The sequence below is a fragment of the Euphorbia lathyris genome, chromosome 10, assembly GCF_963576675.1.
Source record: "Euphorbia lathyris chromosome 10, ddEupLath1.1, whole genome shotgun sequence".
NCBI lineage: Eukaryota > Viridiplantae > Streptophyta > Magnoliopsida > Malpighiales > Euphorbiaceae > Euphorbia > Euphorbia lathyris.
In genome coordinates this window covers 49,966,499-49,991,859 of record NC_088919.1, presented here as the reverse complement: position 1 = coordinate 49,991,859, position 25,361 = coordinate 49,966,499, and the positions used below count along the sequence as shown (strand labels likewise).

Here is a 25,361-nt window from a genome sequence, read left to right as displayed (position 1 = left end):
GAAGTAAGACTAGGCAAAATGCTTATAAGGAAAAATCATAGTATGCAGATCATAACTCTCATTCATAGTATGCTTATACCAGAACATAAGATCTTTGCTGCATTTTTAATTTCTTCCAAACAATCACGTCTTTTACCCTCATTAGCTCTAGTCAACTCAGTTTGTAGTCATGGTCTGCTTGCTCTTCGTATTATCGCGTGCTACGAAAATCAGTTCCTGCAAGGAATGCTATTAACATCAATGGTGATTGTGTCGAATCTCAGGTGAAGATAGCCAGTAAACGACTGCACCTTCTTGACGATCCTGCTACACGAAAGCCTGTCAATTCCTCCTGAAAATGACATTATGTTACCGGTTTTTGTAATATCACTCTAACATTCAGTTGACTTGGAAAGCATTAATCTGTACATCGGAATGTTTTTCCCAGTCTTATCTTAAGAGCTGGTGTAAGGTAGCCGGCAAATGACTGCACCCTCTACATGAAATCCTGCTCTGCGGAAGCCTGTCAATGCCTCCTGGAAATGCATTACGTTACCGGGTTTTTCAAGATTACTAATCACTCTAACATTCAGTTGCCATGGAAAGCATAAATCTGTACATCGGGGTGCCTCCATCTACGACATGTTTTTCCCAGTCTGATCTCAATGGTGCTGATGTAGAATCTCAGGTGAAGATAACCAGCAAATGATTGCACCCTCTAGACAAAATCCTGCTCCGCGAAAGCTATCAATGCCTCTTGGAAATGACATTAATTATGTTACCTGTTTTTGTAATATCACTCTAACATTCAGTTGACTTGGAAAGCATTAATCTGTACATCGGGCCGCCTCTATCTATAACATGTTTTTCCCAGTCTGATCTCACTCCGAAAGGGTTCTCTGTGAGCCATGCTCTTTCATCATCTTCACTATCATTTGCTAGAGTAAGCATGCCCTTGCTGTATGTCAGGAATAGTTCTTTCATTCTCACTGCAACCACTTCTATGTCCGATTGCAGAAATATCTAGAGAAATACAAGAATCAGTAAGTGGCATGCCGAAGCAGAGTTCGCCTCTGCACGTAATGTTCCAAGCCAAAGTAACAGAGAAGCTGTATAGATGCAAAAAGCTGTAAAAAAAATTGCATTACCTTGCCATCATGCACAAGTAGATCTGCCACTGCTTCGATCAATGGTCGTTGAAGCATTCTCCATCGATGTTGCGGATCGCTAAAATCAGGATTTGGACACTGAGAAGGTAAACAGGAACTTATCATGATTTAAGTTCATAAAAAACAAACTAGGCAGTTCAGGCAGAACAAAGAATTAGACCTGAACTCCTTGCGTTAGGATGCAGCTGGATGGGCAAACTCGAAATATAACTTCCGATTTTCTTACATAATATTAGTGCCAAATCCATAAAACATAATAGAATGTCAAGTGGGATATTTTAGATGCCAAATGCAGGAAGGATACACTTTTTCCTGATTAGTGCCCTTAGTTCAAGTCGTGGTGGAGCCAGAAGAAAAACACTTGGGGATCAATGACGAAAATTTGTTAAAATGTACAATTTTTGGGGGGATTAAGCATCAGAACAGATATATGCGTTGCACATTCCGTTGCTAGTACCAAATCAGTTTTAAATTCTGACTAGACAGTGATTACCGACGGAAATTTCCGTCGTTAGTTACAATTTTTCTTTATTCCCCTTAAGTCGGGTTAATATTCTTACAAGACAGCACATCAACATGATATGAAATATAGAAGAGGTAAAGATCAGCAGTGAGAACCCATGAACAGCCCACAACTTATATTCCTAGGAGAAAATGAATCAAGTTAACAGGCCTACCGGGAGGGACAAATAAATGAGGTTGTCAAGATTCGAACTGTAGATCTCAAGAAGCTCTGATACCCAAACAATCATTAACTAACCCAAAAGCTTAATATGTTGATAGGTAAAATTTTAAGAATAGTTTTTATCATTTCTAAAAGTGAATAAACAATGTAGAAAGGAGTGGGAGATAGAACATTGTGTCTACCTGAATTGAAACAAGGACCAAATCTCCAGGGTAACTAGAAACAATGGTGCGAAATGTTGTTGTTGCGTTAGTCATAATAAAGTACCTGTTTATGTATACAGAAGAGGCACATGAGATGTTAAACCAAAATAAAACATAATCCAGTGAGAAGTATAAACATATTTATCCTATAAGTGAAATGGTGTTTTGTGACATTTCACTAGCAGATCGGGCAATCATAATGTTCAGTAGGTCGATTTCATGTAGTTTCGGGTATTGTTGTGGACAGAGTCTGCCCATGACAATTGTCGATCAGCTATGAAATGACTGGTCGGCTATTGTTGCCCAGATTCCAGAATATTCATCCTCCTTTTACGTCCTGATCTCCTTTTTATCTCATATATGTCCTGTGTGAGTCTTTTGATGTGTATATATGTGTTATGTTGTTAGATATCCCATATTGCTTAATTAGAGTCGTATGGTTCCTTCTATATGTGAGGCAATCCTCCTCCCCTGAGGTATCTTTTGGAGTAAGTTAGGCCTTTGTTTACATGGTATTTAATGTTGGGTCGTCCATAGAAATTTGCTTCACACTCTAGATGAATCTGGACGTGAGGGGTGCATGTTAGATATCCCACATTGATTAATTATGTGTGAGGCAATCCTCCTACTTTGAAGTACCTTGTGGAGTGAATTAGGCCTTTGTTTACATCTATTGTGAATGAATGTATATATGGATCCAATATCCATACCATACCCTACAAGTGTTTGCATGGTTGGATGTAATTACGGAACAAAGTGTGTATCGTCCACCAGTGCAGGAAAGACTAACCAAAGTTCACACAACACAACCCTAACCAAAGGTTATGATTGGTAATGTTTAAAAATGAGGCTCAGCAACTAGTTCAGATATCAAAAAACCTCAGCTCAAGCGAAAATTCATCTAACTAAAATGGGGAACAGTTAATGAAGATTTTCCTTCCAGCATGACTTAGGAAGATTAAGATACATTAATGGCTTAATACATCACGCCCGTGTACTTACATAATCCAATCGCCACCCTGAACTTTGGAAATATCTCATTAGTCCCCTAAAGTTACATAAAATGACATGATTAACCCCCCTAAGTGGCTACATGACAGAGCAGTCTAGAGATTTAAGTTGAAGCGCATATAACTTTAAGCAAATTCAGGAGCTCACTTTAAGTAAGTTTCAGGAAGCAATAGATTACTTTAAGCAAGTTCAGGGGCTAATGAGATATCTCCAAAGTTCAGTGAGCCAATTAGATTATTTGGCCAAATACAGGAACTCTGATGTAATAATCCTAAATTAATTTTTACTAGTGCAAGCAATGCATAAACTTTTCTGAATGAAAGCCAAGAAACCATACCCATTGTAGATGCCATTCTGGTGAACAGAGTCCAAACATCGCCTTACAAGCTATAGAATCATAACGAAAGAAAGTCAACAACTTTTGCAGATAATGAGTTCACAAAGAAAAGAAAGGAAAAAGAAAGGACCTTTTTATTCATCTCCAACCCAAGAAAATTTAAATCCATTCTTCTTTGAGCCATTCCGAGAAGAAACATTCCATTACCTGTCATTTTTCATCCAATGTTACTTGCAGACTCAATTTCCTCTCTCTCATTTCTTCACCTTCTTCAAGCCAGATAAAAATCAATTTCCAAAGAGGATAAAAAGATATTACATGCAATTCTACTAGGGGTGGCAATTTTCGTAAGTGGATCATTTTCGTGTGACTGTCAATTATCAGGTTAGTGTCATATGAGTCAACTCAAGTTTGGGTACGTTTCTACAATTTGCCTTGGGAATTTTGGGACACTAGGATCATTGCGAGTATTGCACGTGTGGTAGGGGTGCCTATTCGTTTCGATCATAATACTGTTAATGGAGAGTTTGGCCATTACGCCAGGGTGTTGATAGATGTTGATTTGTCAAGGGATATTCAGTCGAAGCTCAGAGTGGATACGGATAATCAGAAGTTGTGGGTTTATTTAGAGTATGAAAAGCTCCCGGCTCTTTGTGGCACTTGTTCGTCCATTGGGCATACCACGGCTCAGTGTAGGCGCAACAACAGAGAAGTAAAACCTCAAATGCAGAGGCATATGAATTCAAGTAAGAGTGAAGCGGCACCTACTACACATGAAAATCTGGATGTTCATTCGGAATCAAATGAAGCTCACGCTTCTTCTGCCGCGGATGATGCGGAAAAAAACAAAGTAGCAGAAGACACTTTACAAATAACTCTTCATCCCGCCGCCAATCTGGAAATTCAGGGAAGTGAGGAGGGCTCCAAACGTTGGGGAGACTGCAGTGATGAGGAAGACCTCCCAGCAGCAGAGACTGATACTCCTCGTACAGCTGAGCGAGTTGCTGAAGGTAACTTGACGGGTTCTTCAGAACGACCTCAGAATAATGATATTTACATTCCAAATGTGGATACTGACTGGATAACAACTAGAAAGAAGGATAAGGCCAAGATGTCGGGTACTAATACATATTCTCGCTCTAAGGGGCGGAACAGGCCGATTATCAATTACACATGATTGTGTTGTATTGGAATTGCAGGGGAATTAATAACCCTGGGACTCAACGGGCATTGAAGCTCATTTGTCAAGTAAATCATCCGGATTTGGTATGTATTTCTGAACCCATGGTTACTTTGGATAAAATTCCTACGTTTTTCTGGAATTCGATTGGCTTACAGTTTGTTGAAAGCAATCCTTGTAATTCTATTTGGCTTTTCTGCAAAATCGGTAATATCAATCTTTGCAACATCATTTTGAATCATGATCAGCACATTACGATTAGATATGGTACTGCAGTGGGTTTTTCCCAATTTACTTTTGTATATGGCAGCAATTATTTTGGTCGACGGCGTCTGCTTTGGGATTCTGTCAGTGCTATTGATGATAGCAGGAAAAAAATGGTTATTGGAGATTTCAATGCGATTACAGGGGCTCACGAAAAAACCGGACGCATTCCGTCTGATATTAGCTGCAGGGAGTTCCGAGATTTTATTAACAACAATGAGCTTATCGAAGTGGCTAATGCAGGCTTGCAGTACACTTGGTCAAACGGCCGGTTTGGCACTGAACATGTTGAAAGTAGACTTGATAGGGCTCTTGTGTCTGAGGATTTTGTTGATTCCTGGAGTACTATCAGCTGTACGGCTCTCTCCCGCTACCAATCAGATCATAGTCCTTTGTTATTAGTTTGCAAAAATGGTATAGTAAGGCATTCCCGGTTTCAGTTCTTTTCCATGTGGACTACCCATATCTCGCTGCGGGATTTGGTTCTTACGCACTGGCAAGGTACTCATGTCTCTTTACCACCAGCACAACTTTTCTGCTACAAACTGAAATCTTTAAGGGCTAAGCTTCGGGTCTGGAACAGAGAAATCTTTGGTAGAGTTGAGAATAATATAGCAGCTGCAAATTCGCGCCTCTCGAGTATACAACAAGTTATTTCTTCTCAGGGTCTGAATGAGGTAAACCGTGTGCAGGAAGTGGAAGCAAAACAAGATTTAGATCTTCAGCTATTCAGACAGGAGCTTCTCCTTCGGGATAAAAGTAGAGAAAAATGGCTTGAAGCGGGGGATCGTAACTCGAGCTATTTCCATCGCGCAGCTAAGGGTAGGAAAACTCATTCCTCTCTTGATACCCTTCTTATTGATGGTGTCCTGGTCAACGATGAGAATGTGATCGCACAGCATGTCGTGGATTATTATTCAAGTCTGTTCACAAGCAGCAGGTCTCTAGTCGACTATGAAGCACCGATACTTCCCGGAGGTCACCGTACGCGTATCCGATACTCCGGGTGCGGGGATTCGCCGGGGATTCGCGGGGATACGTACGGGATTCGCCTGGGAAGTATCCCCTTTTTTCTTTTTCTTTTTAAATGAGGGGATACGCGGGGACACGCCGGGGACACTTCGGGGACACGTCGGGGATACTTCGGGGATACTTTAGGGGTTTTTTTTAAAACTTTGAAAGTATAAGGTTTTTTTTTTTAAAAAACTCAGTAAATAGAAGGATTAAAATGAAATAATCCAAGATTACTGGTATTTGTGGTTTTATAATGACTTGAGAGTATTATTTGTGTTTTTATAATGACTTTATGAATATGATTTGTGATTTATATATTTATGTATCTTTTTGAATTTTCATTATAAATGATATATATATTATTAATTATATATAAAATTTGTCGTATCCCCGCCGTACCCGTATCTCATATTTTTTAGAAATGTCGTTTGCCGTACCCGTACGCGTACCCGCACCCGTATGCGTACCCGTATCGGTGCTTCATAGCTAGTCGACCATGCCCCAATCACTGAGGTAATTCCGGTTTGCGTCACATCGATGGATAATGAACTTTTAACTCGGCAGCCTTCGGTTGATGAGATTAGGTCTGCAGTCTTTGATCTGAGCCGAGATAGCTCTCCGGGACCTGACGGCTTCGGGGGAGTATTCTTTCAACAGTATTGGGACATAATTAGCACGGATCTTTGTAAGATGGTTCAGAGTTTTTTTGCTTCGGGTTACATGTTGCCGGGGATGAATTCCAGCATTATGACTCTGCTTCCCAAATCTGCTGATGCTATAGAAATTCAACAGTTTAGGCCAATTGCTATGGGTAATTTCAATTATAAAATTATCTCGAAAATTCTCGCAGACAGGCTGGCCCCTATTGCTTCTCGTATTGTGTCTGACAATCAATTCGGATTCATTGCTGGTCGAAGTATTCATCATTGTATTGCTGCGGCTTCTGAAGGTATTAACATGTTGAATAAAAACTGTTATGGTGGTAACATGGCCTTGAAGATTGATATTAGAAAGGCTTTTGATACACTTGATTGGAACTTCCTCTTGGCTGTTCTGGAAGCATTTGGTTTCTCATTGCAATTTAGAGACTGGATTTTGGAAGTTCTTCGATCAGCTAGAATCTCTATTGCTCTGGGAGGCGGAATTAAGGGGTTTTTTGGTTGTTCTTGTGGTGTGCGACAGGGCGATCCTCTTTCCCCGATTCTTTTTGGCATTGCTGAAGACTTTTTTAGCCGGTGGCTGGCTAAGTTGGTCAGGAACAATCAGTTTCAGACTATGACATATAACAGGCAAGCTTCTTTTCCTTCGCACCTCCTCTATGCAGATGATATGTTGTTGTTTGCCAGGGCTACCCTAAAGAACATGAAGTGCATCAAGGATCTTTTTGATTTCTATGCAACAATTTCGGGTCAGACGGTTAATTGGGAAAAATCTGAGGTGTTTTTTGGGAATCGGATCAACATTCAGCGCCAAAACAGACTTGTCGGCATATTGGGAATTCGGCGTGCGAGCCTACCTTTCAATTACCTCGGTGTTCGCTTTTTCAGGGAGCCCCGAAGGCAAGGTTTTTGCAACCTTTAATGGATCGCTTTATTGCTAAATTCAATCTCTGGAAAGGGCAAGCGCTTTCTCTAGCGGGCAGACTCACTCTAATTAAATCTGCTTTAACGGGAGCTTTGATCCACTCATTCATGGTTTACAAATGGCCTGTCTCGCTTATCACAAAAATTGATAAAGCACTCCGGAATTTTCTTTGGACGGGAAATAGGGATCAGCGGAAACTTTGCACTGTTGCCTGGCGTATCTGTTGTCAACCTTTAGAGTGTGGTGGACTGGGAATTAAAAACATGGGTATGTTTAATTCAGCACTTCTTGGGAAGTTCAGTTGGGAACTTTTAAAAGGCGACGGCTTCATCCCTAAGCTTCTGATTACTCGCTTTCACACGCATTCGGGCTTACCAAATCCATACATCTCAAACTCGTCGGTCTGGTCTTCCATGAGGAGGGTATATGAACAAGTTAGAGAGGACATTGTGTGGTGGTTCGGAGACAACTCCCGGCTAAATTTCTGGACCGACTCGTGGATATCCCCGTCTGTCGCTGATCAGCTCGGCATTCCGCCTAAAAATCAGCGCACACTTTTTGAGCCGGTGCGAAATTACAGGTTGGATAACTCGTGGAATAACTTGGATCGGCTTCCCGAACAAGTCCAGACTCGTATTCTTCGGGTTCAAGGTAATCGGGATGGAACCGACACCTGCATTTGGAAACATTCCATGTCGGGAGAACTTACGACAAAATCCTTGTACAGATCACTCCGCTCTGTTTCGCCGGCGGTTCCCTGGAATCGCTTTATCTGGAATGCATTTGTCCCTCCCCGTCGTTCGTTTACCTGCTGGCTGGTAATTCATGGGAAAATTTCGGTTCAGGTTAATCTTCAGGTACGCGGCTTCTCTCTTGCTTCGAGATGTGCCTTGTGTAATTGCAATATCGAGACTTTGGATCATCTTTTTGTTACGTGTTGGATTGCGAGACGTCTTTGGGCGATGGTCTTTAATAACTTTGTGGTTACTCTCTACTTTGTGACTACTTTTGAGGCTTTATTTAGTGTTATTAGAGCGGTAGGCTTCCGATCGAAGAAACGCAGCTTGTGGAACTTGGCGACGGTTACTACGGTTTGGTATATTTGGCATATCAGGAACCTGGCTGTGTTTGAAAATGAACTCCCTTCAATCCAAGTTCTTCTGAACCGTCTCTTCTTCCTCTTCCATGAGCCTAAATGGACCTCCTCTTCATCGTCTCGGGTCAGGCCACCTCCGGAACCGGACTTCATTACGGTGCGCTGGTGTGTGCCCCCGACAGGTTGGATTAAGGTTAACACCCTGCTGAGGGTGCTCCTGGCATCGCCGGCGCTGGGGGGATTTTCAGAAACGGAAGAGGTTTTGTAATGGGCTGTTTCGCCTTTCCCATTGCCGATTCTTATGCTCATACGGCTGAGCTGATGGCGATCGTCTTTGCTATTGAATCTGCCTGGGAAAGAGGCTGGCACAATTTGTGGATTGAATCTGACTCGGCATATGCGGTTAAGTTGCTCAGTGAAAAATCTACCGCGGTTCCTTGGAGGGTTAAGCAAGAATGGTTAAGCTGCTTATCACGTTGTTCGTCTATGAACTGCAAAATCACTCATATCTTCAGGGAAGGTAATCAAGCTGCGGATCGTCTTGCCTGTTTTGGCAAATCTGCGTCAGCGCTCCACTGGTGGCACTCTGCGCCTGATTTTTGCCAATTTCATGTTTTCGATGACCTTTGTAATGTTGCTCATATTCGTTTCCTTTAATTTTCTCCCCCTTTTGTAATTTTCTTTTTTTTTTTATTAATAATATTCAGGGTTGGTTAAGTGCGTTAGGGGTGCCAACCTAGTTGGGATGTCTAACCTCTTAATCGCGTCCCAATCTTTCATTAAAAAAAAAAAAACTCAACCCTAATATCAATTCAACAAATTTTGTATCATAATCATGTCAACCCAATCTGGTTTGTGTCGTATTCTCGGGTAACATATGATTTTACTACCTATGCTAATGATGACATTTAAAAAAGGTTTAATACCAAAAAAAAAAACCTTTTTGATTTGAATATGACGCCATGTGGGTTTTTTTTTTTTTTTTTTGTCAAACAAGGACTTAGAAAATGGAGGATTTTCAAGTAACACCGTCAAAAATGATAACGTGGCAAAGGGCGATTTCATAAAAAAAGATCCCTTATGCCTTTTCAAAGCTAAATATATATATATATATATCTTTTTTCTCTCCTTCCTCTTGAATCTGTTGGATTGAATTTGAGTAACAATAAAATCTGGAGCAGATTATGAATTTCAGTACATAGAGATGTAAAGCCTTCGAATCTGTTAATTGATGCAAGGAAGAATGTTAAAATTGCTGATTTTGGAGTTACTAGAATTATGGCACAGACTATGGATCCCTGCAGTTCATCGATGGGTACTATTTCATCGGTGGGTACTATTGCCAATAGAATATATATACCGGTGATATTTGGAGTTTTGGTGTGTATATTGGAATTCTATTTGGGTAGAGTTCAAAATCTTTCATTTTCTTCCATTTCTTCTGCTTTCTGATGTCTGTAAATGGAGCAGAGAGCAGAAGAAATGGACGAAAATGAAAGATTTTGAACTCTACCCAAATAGAATTCCAATATACTCATCAAAACTCCAAATACCACCGGCATATACATCCTATTGGCAATAGTACCCACCGATGAAATAGTACCCACGGATGAATTGCAGGGATCCATAGTCTGCGCCAGAATTCTACTAACCCCAAAGTCAACAATTTTCACATTCTTCCTTGCATCAATTAACAGATTCGAAGGCTTTATATCTCTATGTACTGAAATTCATAGTCTGCGCCAGATTTTGTTGTTACTCAAATTCAACTCCAAGAGAGGCATTCAAATTGAAGAAGAGGAAAGTAGGACTTAGAAAATCGAGGATTTTCAACTAACACCGTCAAAAATGATAACGTGACAAAGGGCGATTTCATAAAAAAAGATCCCTTATGCCTTTTCAAAGCTAAAAAAATATATATATCTTTTTTCTCTCCTTCCTCTTGAATCTGTTGGATTGAATTTGAGTAACAATAAAATCTGGAGCAGATTATGAATTTCAGTACATAGAGATGTAAAGCCTTCGAATCTGTTAATTGATGCAAGGAAGAATGTTAAAATTGCTGATTTTGGAGTTACTAGAATTATGGCACAGACTATGGATCCCTGTAGTTCATCGATGGCTACTATTTCATCGGTGGATACTATTGCCAATAGGATATATATACCGGTGATATTTGGAGTTTTGGTGTGTATATTGGAATTCTATTTGGGTAGAGTTCAAAATCTTTCATTTGTCTGTAAATGGAGCAGAGAGCAGAAGAAATGGACGAAAATGAAAGATTTTGAACTCTACCCAAATAGAATTCCAATATACTCACCAAAACTCCAAATACCACCGGCATATACATCCTATTAGCAATAGTACCCACCGATGAATTGCAGGGATCCATAGTCTGCGCCAGAATTCTACTAACCCCAAAGTCAGCAATTTTCACATTCTTCCTTGCATCAATTAACAGATTCGAAGGCTTTATATCTCTATGTACCGAAATTCATAGTCTGCGCCAGATTTTGTTGTTACTCAAATTCAACTCCAAGAGAGGCATTCAAATTGAAGAAGAGGAAAGGAGGGAGGAGAGATAAAGAGAAAAAAAAAACAAATTTTACCTTTGAAAAGTCATAAGGGATAAAAAAAATTATGGAATTGTCCACGTCATCATTTTTTACGGAGTTATGCTAATGGCACAAAGCACAGCCTCGTTTTGACCAAAAAAAAAAAAACACAGCGCGTCACCTGCAAATCAATGAAACCACAGGTTTTTTTTTTTAAATTAGCCCTTTTTAAAAAAAAGAAGGATATAACAATACTTCTAAATATTTATGTCATGTTTGCATCAAAAAGTTAACCCTAACAATCTAAAAGTTTGACTAAAAATCTAAATAGCATACCCTGACCTGCTAATATCATGTCGGTTTCGTGTAATGTGTCACAAGCAAGGGTAATTTTACTTATCTCTATTAGGGATGACATATAAAAATATGGGAGGTTCAAGTCGTGTTCGTCGGTCACTTATAATACTATTACCTCGGTAAAGGTAACATGTAAAAACATATAAAAGCACATAATAATAATAATTTTAAATATTTGTGTCAGTTTCGAGTTAGTAAGTCAAACCCTCACCCAACCCAAAAATTACTACTCCCTCCATTCCTTTTTATAAGTCATTCTAGCAATTGAAATTTTTTCCAAAATATAAATCTTTCTAGCTTTTCAAGAACTTTTAGTATAGTTTTCCGGTCCAAGTATTAAATTTTTTGTCTTGGTCCATGTGTTTTTCAAAATTACAAGACTTGTTCACCAACCATTGCATGAGAGAGAAATTTTTTTAGTTAATCAATGTAAATTTATTAATTTCACTTTATATTAATTGCATTTCTTAATTTGTGTGAAACAACCTAGAATGACTTATATTTTGGAATGGAGGGAGTATTACTTATTTAATAAAATACTAACCCACTAAATTATTGTTAGATTTGTGTTATTTTGCCAATTCGTGTACATAATTATCAACTCTACATTCTATAAAGATGCCCTCATTGTTAATAGTTTCCTTTTAATTTCTCCACCTTGAACAAAAAAGAAATTATCACCCTGTGATCTTTTTCTCCTTTTCACTTCCTACATGCATTGAAGAAACAAATATAAGAAAAGCAAACTAAACCACCAAGAAACAAGGGTTTAATTACATCTAAGGTCCTCGACTCGAAGTATCATAAAAAGAACATAATTGCCATAACTCTTTAATTCTTAAAGAGAAACTCCTTGCCGTTTGACTTTTGTTTCTTCTGTAGTCCTTTTGACCGGAAATAATTAAATTCATTTGCCTGACACGCCACGTGGATCTCAAGTCACTGCTCTTTTGACATGAGGATTAGGGATGCAAGAAAAAAGAAATGTTGTTTTTTTATTTCCCATGGTTAAAAATGGTTGACATGACACCTCCGGCAAATGAGTTTCCTAATTTCTGGTCAAAAGGACAACAGAAGAAACAGCAAGCAGTTTCTCCTTACAAAATAAAGAGTTATGGCAATTTCTTTCTATTTCTGATAGTTAGAGAACTAGGAATGTAAGCTTAAGCAGAAACTAAGCAATAAACTTGAAACCATTAATAAGGAGGGAAAATATAGAGGTACCACTTCCAATGTCAACTACCAATGGCCGGGTTGGATCATGGAAAGCAGAACTCCAATCAATCTCGAATGGATATGCCTACAAAAGAAAGAAACAATTCAATAATGTCCAAGAAAGATGGAAACTTTTCGTACCTTTAGGCCCTTCAATTCAGGGATGGATGGGACAAAGCAGTACCTAATATACTTTGAATAGGATCAAGCCCTATATTTGCGCCTCATTAGTATTTAGCCAAATAATCCGATTGACCTCATTAGCTCCCTGAACTTACTTAAATTGACCTATTGACCTCTTGAACTTGCGTAAAATAACCTATTAGCCCCCTTGAACTTGCTTCAACTGGCCTATTACCTCTTGAATTTGCTTAAAGTAATACGCGCTTCAACTTGTCCAATCTCCACTTTGCTCTGCCTTGGACTAGGGGGTAATCATGTTACTTCAAGCAACTTCAAGGGCCAAATCAGTCGCTCTCAAGGTTTGGGGGCCAATCTGCTTTTATGACCAGCTTGGAGGGGCTAGTGATGTATTAGACCTTTTGAATGTCATTTATTAAGAAAAACACATATTTAAGCCTTTGATCAATTCAATTTTTACTGATTAAGCTCCTAATCTTTTTAGATGGACACATTAACTCATTGATCAATTATCTTTTAACACATTAAACCTATAATCTTTTATATTGGTACATGAAGCCCTTGATCAGTTATTTTTTAACACATCAAGCCCCCTCTTGGACGCTCAAGTTTATGTGCGTGATTTAAACTCTGTTTAGCGTGCGTGAAACTGTCACCATGTCACTATTTTAATGCTTCATCGCCATGCCAAATAATTTTTTCAAACAACATGTCAACCTCTAAAATCATCTTACCACATCAACTCCCAAACTAATTGTACCTTAAAGTAAAAAAAATCAAACTCATTTAGTTTTAACTATTTTACTTTAGGGGGAAAATGACATGCTGGCCGTTTCACAAGTGTCAAACAGAGTTTGAATCCAACACATAATTAGGCCATCCAAGAGGGGCTTAATCTGCTAAAAAATAATTGATCAAGGGCTTAATGTAAACATTTAAAATATAAGGAACTTAATCAGTGAAAAATTGAATTGATCGGGGGCTTAAATATGTACTTTGCCTTTAGAAATCAAGTTAACTTTATCATTTTTCACGGATTAATTGCATCTATGCATTTATGGTACCTGAACTTTAACGTGTTTCAGGCTTTGGTACATGAACATCATTTTGCACTTAGAGTTTAGAAATCTTGAACTTAATGGTGACCAACACTAAAGTCCATATCTGTTGTCAAAGGTTAACTACTAAAAATAAGATAACTTACATTTATGGTACCTGAAATTTAGCTTGTTTCACACTTGTACTTCATTTTTGCACTTAAATGTACTTGAACTGAAAGGGTGACCTAACACTAAAATCTATATGACCTGCTACCAAACCTTACCTATTAAAAAATATGACGTGGCATAATTTGACCTAATTATTTAACTTTTCATAGGTCCCACTAGCATTGAAAATACACTTTTGCCCTTGTCCAATTTCCCTTTTTTCCAATTATCACCTTTTTCTCTCCTCAATTTCTCCCTCTTCTTGGATGAACATGTTATGAGCCCGCGAATAGGATCTCGTCACGGGTCTTCCCACAATGAAATCAGATGTGATTCCTTTGTTGGTATTTCTGCCCTTCTTTGAAGGACCTATTTTCTTAACGATTGATGGTGGATTTTTTTATTTAAGAGATCACCAGCTCTTCCTGATATTTTTTATTTAAAATTCTGCTTAAAATTAATCGATAGAAAATCCCCTTTTATAAAGAGGTACAATGATTCCTAAACACCTAAGGTATCCTTAGCCAAAAGGATCCTACCACAATTAGGATTCTACCACAACTAGGATTCTACCAAAATTAAAAAGTCTAACAGATACTACCAGCAAAAAGAAAGACGAAAACTAACCTAATTAAATAAGCAATACTGAACATAAATTAATAAATATTAAATAATAAAAGACTCCTAAATATTAAAGACTCTTAAATAATAAAAAACCCTAAATAATATAACCTAAAATAAGACAACCGTAACAGAACGTTTCTCCAATCCTAAATTCTCTCTAGTAACCACCTTGCTTCCTACCTAGTCTGAAATTACAGGTACCACCTGTCTATGGACTTTAGTGCTAGGTCACCATTATGTTCAAATATTTTTAAATGCAAAAAACAAAGTCTGAAACACGCTAAAAGTTTACGTACCATATATGTAATTTACCCTATTTTTTATTAATTAACTTAAGGTAGCAGGTCAAATGACTTGGTGTTAGTTCACCCTCAAGTTCAAGTATTTTTAAGTGCAAAAATGAAGTTCATGTACCAAAGTGTGAAACACGCTATAATTCAAGTATCATAGATGTAGATTACCCCATCTTTCGTCAAGAAATGTATGGAAATGCAGTTCATGTAACATACTCTATCCAAGGCCATGATTCCAGGAAGCTTCCTTCTTTTGAAAAACTCCCACACAATTGAAGCACTATCAATTCTGTCATAAACCATGGAAGAAGAACTCGATTCCTTCATTACTTCTTTCCTTGCCATATTCCCCACAATAATTACCTCACAATCTTGTTCACTCAGTCTGCTAAGCTTTTGAGCGAATTTACATGCGCTGTTTATGCAAGGACTTGAGGATTTGAATCCCATTGGACCAATACATATAACTTTCTGCAATTTAATGATTGAAAATATCAGGAAGGTTGAGCATGAGAAAGCAGCAACAGAAATGAGCCGTTAAAACACATACAACAGATAAAGATGAATGCAGAGATGAGACAAGCACCGATGGAGAAATACATTGCACTAGGTTCACAAAGGCGCACTTAGGTGTTGAATAGAGCCCGCCTTTTGGTTTCTCAAGCAACATGCCTAGACCTTAGCGCCTTTGATCACTATGGTGTATGGACGGAACAAAATCACAAAAATTTGTATAAGCAAAAAATAAAAATGCATAGAGGCACATAAAAAGAAATACATTGTCTTCTGTCCCCAAAAAATTAATCACCAACTTTTTTTTTTGAAAAAAAAAAAAAGCATATCAAGTAAATAAAATAACAAAAAAAGTAAAATATATCATTAGACATCCCCAACTACGTAATTTCCCTCAGCAGTACTACTATTGGATAACCAAAAAAAAGGACTCAAATTCGGGTTATCTGGAGGGAATTACTAGCCTTGATATACTTCAAAAGACTGTTGCTTTTACCTTGCATTTCATAAGAAAAGAATCTATTTGATCGAGTGAGCTAGGCCCAAGATCGACAGGTAACCAACCTAAATGAAAGGAACATGGTATAAATATCCCAAGGATGAAAATGAAATTATATCTATAATTATAGTTTATAAAATATTAAAATGCAACCATCAGCATATACCAGTTCTTACCAATTATGAATTGGTACTAGGAATCATCATAAATTGCGAGTGGATGAAGCTAAGAAAAACTATAAGACCAAAATCGACCATCATTCATACACAGAAACCAGCTCTCTTCCAGGCGCATTTCAGAGAATACAGATGAACTACACTACACGTAATCCTATTGATATTATATAATCTTACTCATTGTCGGAGATAATAATAATAATAAAAGTTATTCTTGGGCTTTACCTATCAACTTAAATTTTTGGGTTAAATGGTCCCTTGACATGGTATCCGAATATTTGCTTCACACTACAAATGGTTCTGAGCGTGATGGGGATGTGTAAAATATCCCACATTTCTCAATTAGGGAGCTATATCACTCGTTATATAAAAAAAAAAAAAAGGGCGGCCCGGTCGCATTACGCGTCCCCGCTGAGCGAGGGTCCGGGGAGGGGTCCCACCACAAGGGTGTATTGGGGGCAAGCCTTCCCTTGCCAATTTAATTGGCAAGAGGCCGCTCCTAAGACTCGAACCCGTGACCTCTGGTCACACGACAACAACGTTTTACCGTTGCGCCAAGGCTCGCCCTCAATTAAATATGTGAGGTAATTCACTTCCTTTGAGGTACCTTTTGGATGAGCTAGTTTGTTGTTCACATGGTGGAGAATTCACACTAATGAAGTCAAATTACTTGTATATCAATAGTGTTAAGTTGGGAGAAAACTACTCCATTTCATATAGTTAAAAGATAAAGAGTTTATATACAAGAATGAGGACAGGAAGTGGACATAACAATCCCTATAATTTCTCCTTTGATTGCTCCCTAAAATTCTTTCTATTATAGTTAGATATGTTCATACTATAACACTCCCATGGAAATGCAGAGACGAGACCAGAAGTGAGTAAAGACTGAGATGTGGTGAGACAAAACATCTCTAGAAAAGATTTAGTGTGGCCACTCTCTAGGGAAGACCAGAAACTGGTTACCCAGATGTGGCTACTTTCTGTAGCGGACCTGGCTGCTTAGGGACCGAAATTGGCTGGTTTCTAGGGCAGATCCCAAAAAAAAAAAAAAAAAAACATATTTATCTGAGAAACTCAACTCAGATATCCAAAGCATGAACCGAAACCCAGAAAGAGTTTATATACAAGAATGAGGATAAGTACACAAAATACTAATCCCTATAATTGCTCCTTTACAGCTATTATTTGCATATAATTTTAGTATTTACAGGCTGAGAAAACCAAATTTCTCAACTCAATAACTTTTCAAGTGAACAAATCTTGGAAGGAGTAAACATAGTCTGGTAATTGGAGCTGTCAATTTCTGACACAACAACACTATTTATAGAGATAATACTTCATTTGATAGAAAAAGAGAGTTAAAAATAGAAGCTCACCATCCGAAATACCATGAGAAGGAAACACTTCCAATTGATTCGATTTGCAATCTTTTATGCACCAAAAGTCTTGGGGATACAAAATAGAAACATTCCTCTCACGTGCAAAGCGAATTATGTCCATAGCTGCTTTATATGCCCCAGGCTCTACCAGAGTTGAAGGAACTGAATATCCAAAGGCGTGCATTATTTGAAACGACATAGTTCCAACAAAGAACAGTGCATCACATTTAGAAGCTAAAAAATGCAAGGCAAAGGCTTTCTCATAGAGACTTCCCCCTCCAATCTGCATTAGATAGAAATTTTGTATAATTAATAAGGTATAAAACATGTTAGACAAGGGAAAAGTTCAGGTAGATCTCACTGAGAACCACTTAAATTTGGACAATGTCTCAATAAGGTTATAAAAGTGCATTTTGTATAAATAAAATTAATCATCTTTGCATTTTGTACGGATAAAGTCACTTTGAACATTTCCAGGCCAAATTCTCGCTGGACTTGCAAACTTGGACGCTTAGTAAATTCAACCAGGCCACAAGCGCCACATGAATTAATTTACTGCCAAATGGTATCCATTATCTCTTACCTCCCAATCTTCATTTAACCTTAGTTAACCTAACTAACATAGTAAATTGATACCACGTGACTGTAAATTAATACATGTGGCACTTAAATATTCTGGTTGAATTGACTAAGTGTAGTAGTTAGCATGTTTGTCAAAATAATTGGCTTGAAAATGTTCTATTGCAAAATACAAAGATGAATTATTTTGTTGATACAAAATGAACTTTTATGATCTTATTAAGACACTGTCTAAACTTAAGTGACCGTTGGTGTTTTACCCGAATAAGTTCTGGTAAGAAAAGGTGCAGCAAGTTCATCAAAAAAAAAAAAAAAAAAAAATCAAGTAGATTTGTGGTGATAGAGACATACAATTGCAACATAAGGCTTTTTGTCAGTGGTTGAGGTTTTCTTCAGTTGATACAGGCATTGCTCAAAGTGAAAGCCAGCTAAACGAGCAGAACAAAAGCGCGCAATAGCAACCGTTGAAGCAAGGATTTTATGAGATAAAGAAAAGGAATCATTGACAAAAATATCAACTCCAGATGACAGCAGTTCAGCGAACTTTGAAGAGTTGGCAACTTCCTCTTTAAACTCAGAAAGATTCTCAAGGAGCAATATATATGTTTTCTTGAGGACTTCAGTCTTCAAAAGCTCATCACGAATACATTGCAAAGCAACAACTTTGTGTTTGAGAACTGATGTTAAGATGCCTGAAAGAAAGGGGAGTGTTTAAAAAAATTTGATTCTCTTGAAATGAATAGTAATATCTCTTTTTTATTTATGGTTGTCAAGGAACCATTTAACCCAAAAAATTCAGTTGGATAGATAAAGCCCAAGAATAGCTTTTATTATTATCTCTAACATACCCCAGCATGTGTTGAAATTCCATTACAAATGGAGTTGCCTGGTTCTAACCCTCGACTACTTGGTCTAAAAGACTCTGATACTGATACTGATACCATATAAGGGGGTGAGGGGATGTATTAAATACCCCACATTGTTTAAATATGGAGCCATATGACTCCTTATATATGTAAGGTAATCCTTCCTCTTTGAGATAGTGTTTGGTTTTCCACATCAATTGTGGAAGGGGCGAGTGTTCAGTTGATAAGTGTAACAGAAAAATCTCATCCTTTGAGCTAGCTTATGGGTAAAAAAGCCCAATAGCGCCCAACACTAGTATCAGAGTCTTGTATCAATGGTCGAGAATTGAAATACTGGCAACTCCATTAGCTAATAGAATTTTAACACATGGTAAGATAAGCCCAAGAAGCATTAGTGTGCGAGGGTAAGATTGGATCAAATGGTTCCTTTACAATGTTAAACTTAATATTTCTATGATTATATTGTTATATGAGTCCACAAAATACCTTTAGGAATTATACTATTTTGAAACAAACATCAAAAACACTAAATCAGATGTATGAATTGCTTATATATATTTACCAGCAGCAGCCTCTGCGTCAAGATGTTTTGACTTATTTTTCTTCCTCCAGCCACTAACAAGGATAATTTTGGCTCCATTTTCATTTAAATACTTGATAGTGAAAATTGCATTGGAAACTACTTCACAGCTCTTATCCAGTGCTTCTAACAAAATCGCACTGTCGAATCTAACCATGACAACTTTTCCTGCAAGTTCCTTCTTTGGGAATTCTCTAAGAGTTTGGACATACGGAAGGGTCTCTAGCTCTTCTTTGTCACAACAAACCTACAAACACAAAAGGAAAGCAGAGTTATAATCTTATCACAGTTAATTTGTCTAAACAAAGGTCTAACCCACCCAAAAGGTACCTTAAAAGAGGAGGATTGTCTCGCATATATAAGGAGTCATATAGCTCCCTAATTAAGTAATGTAGGATATTTAACACTCACCCCCCAAACCTTTTGGACCATGAAATAAATACTCATGGGTGACCCAACATTGAGTGCAAGGCCCTGATACTATGTAAACAAAGGTCTAACTCACCCCAAAAGGTACCTTAAACGAGGATGATCGTCTCACATATATGAGGAGCCATAGAGCTTTCTAATTAAGCAATATGAGATATCTACCGCTTGCCATCAAAAGCATCAAAGTTCTTTAAAAATAATGAAAATGCAGTTGGTAGCAGACTATCAAATTACTGGACTAAAAGTAGATTAATTAAACTCAATCTTTTGCATAAACCTCGAGTATTCCAATGCCACTTACAAAATATCTTGTATATGAAAGCAAAGCACTTCATATTTCTGGCCTAGATGATCAAGGACATTTACTTAACAGCATTAAATACTGTCAACCAACCATTTCACGGTTTCCCTAAAAGCTTAAGTTGATAGATAACTTTTAAGAATAGTTTTTGTTATTATTTCTAGCGCACCTCATGCTTGAATATCAGTATTAGGTGCTATTGAGCCTTTTCACCCTAAAAGCTAGCTCAAAAAATTAGATTTTTCTCTTACTTATTAACCAAACACTCGCCCCTTCCACAATCGATGAGGCAAGGCCCACCAATTTCCTCCTTACATATCGGCTCAAGGTTGAGACAGCAGCAACCTCCCTAATAAAGTGAAGATGTTGTAACAATAGGCTTTGATACCATGTAAACAAAAACCTAACTCACTCCAAAAGTACCTTAAAGTGGAGGATCACCTCACATGTACAAAAGAGCCATATGGCTCCCTAATTAAGCAATTTGGGATATATATTACACTCTCACACTCAAACCATTTGAAACATGAAGCAAATATATTATCAACGAGTGACCAACACTGAATACAAAACTCTATACCATATCAAAGAACCAGTTGACTTAACAACTTAAGCTCATAGGTAAATTTAAGACTATTTTTTATTATTATCTCTCACAAATACCGTATGGTTCACTTTGAAGTAATAACAACTAAGAAATTCTCGGTGAGAATTCCTAATCATGTAGATAAAGAGGTCACATGGCAAGGCAAGAATGCTCAATTTAAACATAATAAAAGGTTTAAAAAACTCATCTCAGCCTGTGGAGGTTAATTTGCCCCCCAAGATGAAATTTTTGTATAATTTGATCATATAACTCGTCATTTTTTTTATAAATCAGTCCAAACGAGAGGCATTTGATTCATAAACAGGCGTCAAATTATGACTAGGACATGTTTCATCCTATACTAATTTATAAAGAATTAAGGGTCAAAATGGCTCCTGAAGTTGGCATGTAGGATCAGTTTAGCTCAAATTGAAGTTAAGGTATCAATGTCCAATTTGTCCGATATTGTCAACTGCGGGACTAAGTTGATACCTAAACTTCATGTCTACCAACTTCGGGAGCCAAATTGACCCTTAATTCAATTTATAAAAAAAGGGTGAGACGAAAGGTCAAATTGTACAAAATTATAGTTTTACAGCAAATTGGCCCCACGAACTAAATTGAAAGGCTAAGCTAATCCTTTTCTCTCATTTATATAGTTAAACAAACAAGACGAGGACTATAAATTTCTAACAGGACAACACTATTTACTAATATAAAGGGCTTGACATGATACATTTGACACGATTATCAAAAGTATTTGAATCGTATCTAATCATGTGCAATATATAAAGGATAACAGGATTATCAAAAGTATTTAAATCATATCTAATCATGTGTAATATATAAACGATAACACAATTATGACACGATAACCCTAAACAAGACTGCTCAGTACCTTAAATTGAGACGACCTTTTCCTCTGATCAACCACCAGCAAACTACCTGTTAACAACATAGAAAACCCGAATAACCTCAAGAATGAACATTTACAACTTATAATGGGTTTTCAAAGCAAGCTATTAACCTTTTGAATCTAATGAAACTGCACCATACTTCCTAAATTTAACAGTATCTCCAATATATGAAGGAGATTTGTGTGGTTGCAGCAATTTGAATGTAATGCTAGGAAAGCCATAAAACCTTGATTTGTTCAGCAAAGCGATTGCTGCAGTAGGATTCAAAGGTTGACTCATCTCCTCCTCCTTTTGCCTATTTTTTCCAGGTAACAATCATAAGAACCGCATTCGAAAGAACTGGAGCAAAAACGGAAGAGAATTGTCTCCTGTTTTGAACGTTACCTAAAAATGCTTTGGGAAAACTGCTGCAAATGGTAGTTTTGGAGGAAAAAAAATTGAAGAGGAAGGAGAAAAAACGTTATTCAAACTTGTTGCATAAAATAGTGATTTAGCCTTTGTTCGGGGGGTTTGAAGGTTAATAGATGTGAGAGTTAAGAGGAGGTAATGGAAAGGGACGGGAACTGATGGAAAGGAAAGTTAAAAATTAACTTTGTTTGGGAGTTTATAGGATGTAAATGAGGTTAAATGTTTAACTTCATTTGGAGAGGAAGGAAGATTAAATTTACTCTGCAGAGATAATAAATTTTAAAAAAGTTTAGGTTACTCCCATTAACCCCTAATTTGGAGGTTAGAGGAAGTAAAGATTTAACCCCATTAACCTCCATTTACTCTTAAAAAAATAACTTCCAAACAAGGTTAACTTAATACTTAACCTTCCATTACTTCCATTTACTCCCATTTACTCCCATTAACCTCCTCCCAAACAAGAGCTTATGCAACAACATGGGTCTTTTCCGTTATTATATATTTTTTATCTTTAAAATTTAAAACTTTTATTGCGTTTTTACTAAATATTGGGTCTTTTCCGAATAAATTACACTCATGGCCACTGAACTTTACCTATTTAACATTATGGCCATTGAACTTCAATTTTTAACAATATGGCCACTGAACTTTAAACTTATTAACACCGGTGGTCACCCAACGTCTCAAAATGACCGTTGACAGCCTAAAAATAAAAAATACGAAGTGTTAATTATATTCTAAGAAACTTTAATTCTTGAAAATTTTTGTTTTGAGGTCATTTATATGTTGTTTTGTTAGGAGAGATAGTAGATTTTTAGAGAGAAAGCTCCAAAAAATGTGATTTTGGAAAATAAAAATTATGGTTTCATAATAAATGTCGTTCTGAACAACTTTAATTCTTGAATATTTTCATTTTGAGGTCGTTAACGGTTATTTTGATGAGTTAGTTAAAATTGAGTGGCCACCAGTGTTAAAAAGCGTAAAATTCAATGGTCGTACTGTTAACAATTAAAGTTTAGTGGTCACAATATTAAAATGGATAAAATTCAGTGGTCTAGGTATAATTTACCGGTCTTTTTCCTATAGAACCGTGCGAACTTGAAACTTAAAATGAGCTAACTCACTATAAAGCAATTAAACCTCGTTTTTTTTTATTCTTAGTGAAGAATAATTCTAGCCCAACCGATTCTATAGTGGTTTTAGTCAACAATTAGCGAACAAAGCTGCTATAGTTAAGAAAACTCTTTCCAATGCTAATTCATTTGTTGTTTTTTCCATTCCTAGTTTCCTCAAGTCTGTAATTAATTCGGATAATTGTCCACCTTAATTTCATATCTCTTCTTACAAAAAAAAAAAAAGTAGGGAGCAGTAACAAAGAGGATGATGAAATTCTTGATGATTCCAGGATGATGAAATTCTTGATGATTTGATCTCTTGATTATTTGATTTGATCAAATCATCAAGAGTTTCACCATCCTCTTTGTTATTGAGGAGTCTTTTTTTTTTTGTAAGAAGAAATATGAAATTAAGGCGGACAATTGTCTGAATCAATTACAGACTCGAGGAAACTAGGAATGGAAAAACAACATACGAATTAGCATTGGAAAGATCTCTCTTAGCTAATGTATGAGCGGCTTTGTTCGCTAATCGTGGACTAAAAACCACTAAAGAATCAGTTAGGCTATAAATTAAACTATGACACTCCTAAAACAAAGCTTCAAACTCAGAGATATCACTGTGGTTATTATAGATTCTATCGGCCACAATTTTAAAGTCGGTTTCGAACACAACATTCGCCATTTGGAGATCCTTCACCCATTGCAAACCATATAGGAGAGCCAAAGCTTCGAGGAAACAGACAGAATGTGTACCTGTAGTATAACCACTTCGACACCCAACAACATTACCAAAATGGTCCCTAACCACAACGCCCCAACCAAATTGAAATGACTCCAAGAAGACAGCCGCGTCTAGGCAACACAACAACGAGCCTGTTGTAGGTCTTCTCCAACGAACTCGAGTGGGCACAACATGAACCGACTGATCCATCAACCTCGCCTGGTGTGTTTTCCATGATTGTACAAAGGCTTCTCCCTGCTGAACTGAGATTGATGGTGGAAGAATTTTGTCATCCCAAACACGGGCATTCCATTGCCCCCAAATGACCCATAAAATTACAGCAAATCGTTCCATCCAGGCTTGTGTCTTATTTTCCATCAGTCCAAACGCATAATTTCCGAACTCCACAACATCGTCCTATGACGGATCAATTTGCGCCTCCTGCCAACATGACACAATGAAGGGGTACATGATAAATGTATGCCAAGTATGCTCGATTTCCCCTCCACACAAAGCACATGACAAAGGGACATTCAAGCCCCTCGAATGTAACTTAAGTCGAGTTGGAAGCAAGTTAGCTATGGCTCGCTAAAAAAACATTTTAATCTTAGGGGGCAAGTGAAGCTCCCAAATAAGCTTCCATCTATTCCGACTTGTGTAACCACGGTGCCGAGATTCATACGCTTTGTATCATGACTTCGAAGAGTAAACCCCGACCTTGGTAAAGTGCCAGATGAGCCGATCGGCTTCAATTCTGTATAGGGTCACCATATTTTTTACCGCCCTAACATCCGATCCGATAAACAAATTAGCCACCATCTCGTGATCCCACTTTCGTTCGTCCTCCAAAAACAAATCTGAAACCATAAGACCCTCTGATATTATATCTCCAATATGGGTGGGAATAAAACCATCATCTTTTATTATCTAAGGATCCCTCCATAGACGAACACTATTCCCACAAACCCAATCTCCACCTGACTCCAATTTCTAGAATTTCACACGAACTCCAAATACCCCTCCAGACATAACTAGGATTAGTGTCCAGTCTAGAGTTAAAGGAAGTTACCATGAGAAAAATATTTAGCTTTGAGCATACGATATATAACTGATGGACCTGCCTTCAGGTCATATCCGCAATATCCACTTCCCCTGTGATATTGAGGTAGACATAACAATAGATGTAGCCAGCGAAATGGTTCAGGCACTGTTAAATCGAGTTTGTTACTATATTTCCATACCCGTTCCATTTAAATCGTGGGTATCAACGAGTATCCTTACATGTTAAGAATCAATACATAAAATAAAAAATATTACAAATTTAATAAAAGATAAATTTAAGCATCCATAAATAATTTATCTACAAATTTA

General features: G+C 37.5%; 1 protein-coding gene across 8 annotated transcripts; it reads right to left on the bottom strand.

Moving 5' to 3' along the window:
• On the bottom strand, positions 1 to 22,231 carry LOC136208670 (phosphoglycerate kinase, cytosolic-like). 8 transcript variants are annotated; one of them, XR_010677226.1, is made up of 15 exons: positions 21,854 to 22,231; positions 21,725 to 21,771; positions 19,493 to 19,757; positions 18,416 to 18,756; positions 17,483 to 17,768; positions 15,925 to 15,992; positions 15,084 to 15,386; positions 12,659 to 12,734; positions 3,515 to 3,591; positions 3,385 to 3,434; positions 2,016 to 2,100; positions 1,128 to 1,226; positions 409 to 1,002; positions 291 to 331; positions 1 to 216 (listed from the first exon to the last, which is right to left on the bottom strand). XR_010677226.1 is itself a non-coding variant. In XM_065999770.1 (14 exons), the coding sequence occupies exons 2-14, from the start codon at positions 22,020 to 22,022 to the stop codon at positions 781 to 783; spliced, it is 2,088 nt and encodes a 695-aa protein (XP_065855842.1). In that variant the 5' UTR covers positions 22,023 to 22,038; positions 22,128 to 22,214; the 3' UTR covers positions 1 to 780. The 8 variants fall into 8 exon arrangements, 3 of the variants coding, with proteins under 3 accessions (XP_065855842.1, XP_065855843.1, XP_065855844.1); XR_010677227.1 differs by having other exon boundaries at positions 1 to 331; positions 409 to 515; positions 599 to 1,002; XR_010677224.1 differs by having other exon boundaries at positions 291 to 1,002.
• Positions 22,232 to 25,361: the final 3,130 nt, after the last annotated feature.